The 4,061-nt window shown below is 41.8% G+C and overlaps 1 protein-coding gene across 1 annotated transcript; it reads right to left on the bottom strand.

Moving 5' to 3' along the window:
- Positions 1 to 2,573: 2,573 nt before the first annotated feature.
- LOC139730148 (histamine H3 receptor-like) lies at positions 2,574 to 3,749 on the bottom strand. The gene has a single exon (XM_071641048.1). It carries the CDS (start codon positions 3,747 to 3,749, stop codon positions 2,574 to 2,576), a length of 1,176 nt encoding a protein of 391 aa, XP_071497149.1.
- Between the last annotated feature and the right edge of the window lie 312 nt (positions 3,750 to 4,061).

A 4,061-nucleotide genomic window follows, 5' to 3' on the forward strand; every position in this document is an offset into this window, starting at 1 on the left:
ATTCCATGACTGTAAGTAATATTTTTTCACTCTGTTTAAGTTATCAATCTAGATAGTATTCTATTTGTGGTATAATTATGTTATGTAGTATTTACATTTATGATGTTTATCCATATTTGAGCTGCACAAATAAGATTCAAACTTCAAGTTCAGAATTTCATATATCTTTCATTACTGTAAAGCAAATTGAAGAAATGCGAAAACTTTTCACAACTTGTGCGTAAATTCAATTTCAGTTTTCCCCAGTGTACAATGTAAGACAGTCCAATATGTGATAAATTTGCTGTCATAATACATTGACTTGGCAGGGATCGTCATATTGTACATAATTATTCATAACAATCTGTAACCATCCGAAAATATCCGCAACTCTCCGTAAATAGTCGCAACTCTCCACAAGTGTTCCGAACTATTCGGAAGTTTATGCAAGTTGAAAGAACAAAATTACGTGCCAATTCGTAAGAATATCCGTAAGTGGACGCAAGTATTCGCATTTGGTCGCATCTCTCCGTATTGCCCGCATATTTTTTTCCCCATATGTTTTGTAAAAATGCTCTGGTGACAGCAAGAGATCCCCGGGTGTCCTCAGAAAAAAAGAGAGACTTATTTGGACGTAACGCTGGACGCAGAGCATTATGTGACTGGGGCCTTACGTAGACACACAAACGCTCACACACAACACACATACGCACGGCCTACGTAGCCCACGAACACCAAACCCCTCAGATACCCATGCAGGCACAAAACTGCGCCCACAAACACGCACCATCACATGCCCTTTGATATACCCCGTCACTATACACACGTACGCATACAGGCACACGTATACACACAGACAAACAAACCACTACCACTATACAACCACCCCACATGCACAGTTTCTACATAATTATTGTATTATTATACTCCAAACACACACACACACACACACACACACACACACACACACACACATACGCATAACTAAACAGTCATACCCATCCCACCAAAGCTTAACACGGGAGGAACCACCCCGAGCCCGGGGCGACAATCCTTGACGGGGCGACAATCCGTGTCGCAACAATTTTTTTTTTTTTTTGCCATCATGGATTGTCGCCTTCGAGGTCAAAAAACTGGGAACTGCACAAGCCGTCACGGATTGTCGCCCCGTGTAGGGGCTACATATCTGATACGCTCGCACACACGCACAAACCCCCACATACATACACAAAAACGAGAACGAATACACCCCATTATCATCTTAGGAGGCTGTTTAATGTAACAGGCTTTTAGAAATCGAACACTATCACGAATTAGTGTATTGTGGGTGAAGTCACGAACGTGAAACTCTAAATTGTCAAATATACGCCTAGTTTAGCGTGATATTAGCATGACTCTTTGAAAGGGCACATATCAAAATATTTTGTCAAAACATAGTGAAATGTGTTTTGCCTGTGTGTTTGTTCGTTCTCAATGTTCATCTAACCCGGTGTTCCTCTATGTAATGATTTTGCTTTGCAACCATATACCACTATTCATAGAACAATTTACAATCTTTTCGACTAGCAGTAAGTGTAGTCACGTTGACAGCTATCTGACAACTACCAATTATCTGCGATCATTCGGGTAATCACCACGAAGACTTCACTTTATATCACAACTTTTATGCCTACGAAAGGAATAGAATATTCACACCTACTGTCCACAGACTACCATTGATTCACGATTGCATTGTTTTTGGGGGGTCTGGAAATTATATAAGAAGAAGATGCACCAGGTCCTTCTTAGGATGACTTCACATTGGCCCGAAATTGACACAAGGTAGCCATACAAATACAGAATGTTTTCATTTTATGCGAAGTAAGCCCTGAACTTGATTAATAACCAATCAACAGCCGAAATAAATACGATGCTTAAAGTTACATGAAGATGTGAATCTTTATCAAGAAGTTTACCAAAGGACACAGGAAGGAAGCACACTGGCTACCCGGAGGTTATACCACCACTCACGCAGTTGCTGCTAGGGCCTGGAAATATCCATCGACAGTCATATAGGATTCCGTAAGATGCCCTCATGAATGACTAGAGGATTATACGATTAGTACCGACTTTGAACATTAAATTTCCCATTATCGCGTTTCCATTGCAGTGCTCATGCAATTTCGGGTCGGTGTGACTCCTGCACTTTATAAAAGAAGTGCCAAACTGTCCCGAAATTGACACAAGATGAACATACGAACATACAGAATTTCCAATTTTATGCGAAGTTGGCCGGGAACATGGTCAAAAATTCAATCAACAGCCGAAGCAAGTACAGAAGGTCACACGATGGCATCCGAACCACACATTAAGGATACACAAAGAAGTGCATCTTTATCAAGAAGTTGACCAGAAGGACACATGAGCACGGTGAAGGAAACGCTTTTGGTTTAAGATGCTAGGGTTAGCTCTCAAATGACGTAATGTTCTAACGATCAGAGCCGAATTTGAACATTCCCTTTATTCATGTGTCCATCCTTATTCGAACAATGCGACGCCTACGTTATGACACATGTTGACGAAATGCTGTGTTGCTTCCATAGTTTAGGCCTACATTAATTTCTTGGGAGTCGTAGGGGACACGACACCATAGCTGTGACTTTACGGCGGAATCTCCTATTTGTCAGAGCATAGAGCAAGGGATTGATGGCCGAATTAGCCCAGAGAATATTTTCAGTGATGTCCCAAGTCAATTTATGGACACACGAACCACTGCAGAAGGCACTTACTATTACGATGATCTGGTACGGGAGCCAGCACGCCCCGAAGATCAGGACATACAGTGCTAGCTTCGAGGCCATCTTTACATTTCTGCGTAATTTTTCCCTGGCCACCTTCGTCTTTATGACGTCAGACAGAGGTGCATTGTGGTCTAAGCTGACCGTGAGTGAGACCGTGCTTCCCGCTGATCCTCGGCAACGACTTTGGGAGGGTCTTTGGGATGTGTCTGTAGAATACCGTTCTGCGCGGTTCTGACGAAGCGAAGCAAAGTTCGATCCTCGGACTCCTTGTTCTGCAGAAGTGACAAACTTGGCCGAATTTTGTCTGACTTTGATTCTACGGAAGCGACCCCACTGTCTTTTAATCTTCAAAAATATCAAAGTGTTGAGGATCACGACACTCAAGAGAGGAATGACGGTTGCCACAAGGACGGCAACGAAGGTAGCAATTGGGTTAATCAGATACTCCATGTAACATTCAGTGGAATAATCAACCGCCTGTATTTCATCTTGTAAGTACGGCCAACCGAACGCGACCAGACTCCAGTACACCGTGATAGACGACCAGGTTGCAATGATCGATACTTTAACTCGATACAGCGACACGAAACGGTGATACTCTAGGAGCTTTGCAATCGCGTAGTACCGATCAAGACTGATGAAAACGATCATGGCAACCGATATGTTGGTTATAACGTAATCGACAATGCCGTAGAGTTTACACACGGTCTCTCCAAACAGCCACCGCCTTGTGACAATACGAGATAAATTGATGGTCAGCGATACCAGACCAACCAATAGATCTGCTATCGCCAGGTTTAAAATGATAAAATTTGTAGTTCGTTTTCGTATCTCTTTGTCCTGTGCGTATGAGACGATGACTAGGACGTTTCCAATGACTGTTACAGAGATGAGGACGCCGTACAGAAAAACGGTAACAGTCAATTCTGGACTTCCCATCACGTTCTGGGAGTCATTGAGTAGTGGAATGGTTGGACTAGTGGAATCCATGTTGTTACTGAATAAAAAGATAACAAAATTCATTATGCCTACATATTAGCTCTTAAAGAACAGACCTAGTGACGCTGACACTATAAAGGCATGTAATCTTCATGTACACTGTATATTTTTAACAGAATGGATCTAGAAAAAAAAAATGAAACAAAAAGTTCATACCGTGCTTGCTCATTATTATATTAAATATGTCCATAGGTGAACGTCGAACTTAAAGGGGAATGTGATGTAAAAGCAATTTTAGTTACTGCAGCAATTTTAGTTAAACTGTTACATGACATTTGCTCCCATTACATTTCTGCACGCTAA

The sequence above is a fragment of the Diadema antillarum genome, unplaced genomic scaffold, assembly GCF_040938485.1.
Source record: "Diadema antillarum isolate AM-2024a unplaced genomic scaffold, OU_Dant_1.0 seq00000293_RagTag, whole genome shotgun sequence".
Lineage (NCBI taxonomy): Eukaryota > Metazoa > Echinodermata > Echinoidea > Diadematoida > Diadematidae > Diadema > Diadema antillarum.

Excerpts from the sequence above, each read along its gene's own strand:
- LOC139730148 (XM_071641048.1), bottom strand. The coding sequence starts at position 3,749 with ATGGATTCCACTAGTCCAACCATTCCACTACTCAATGACTCCCAGAAC.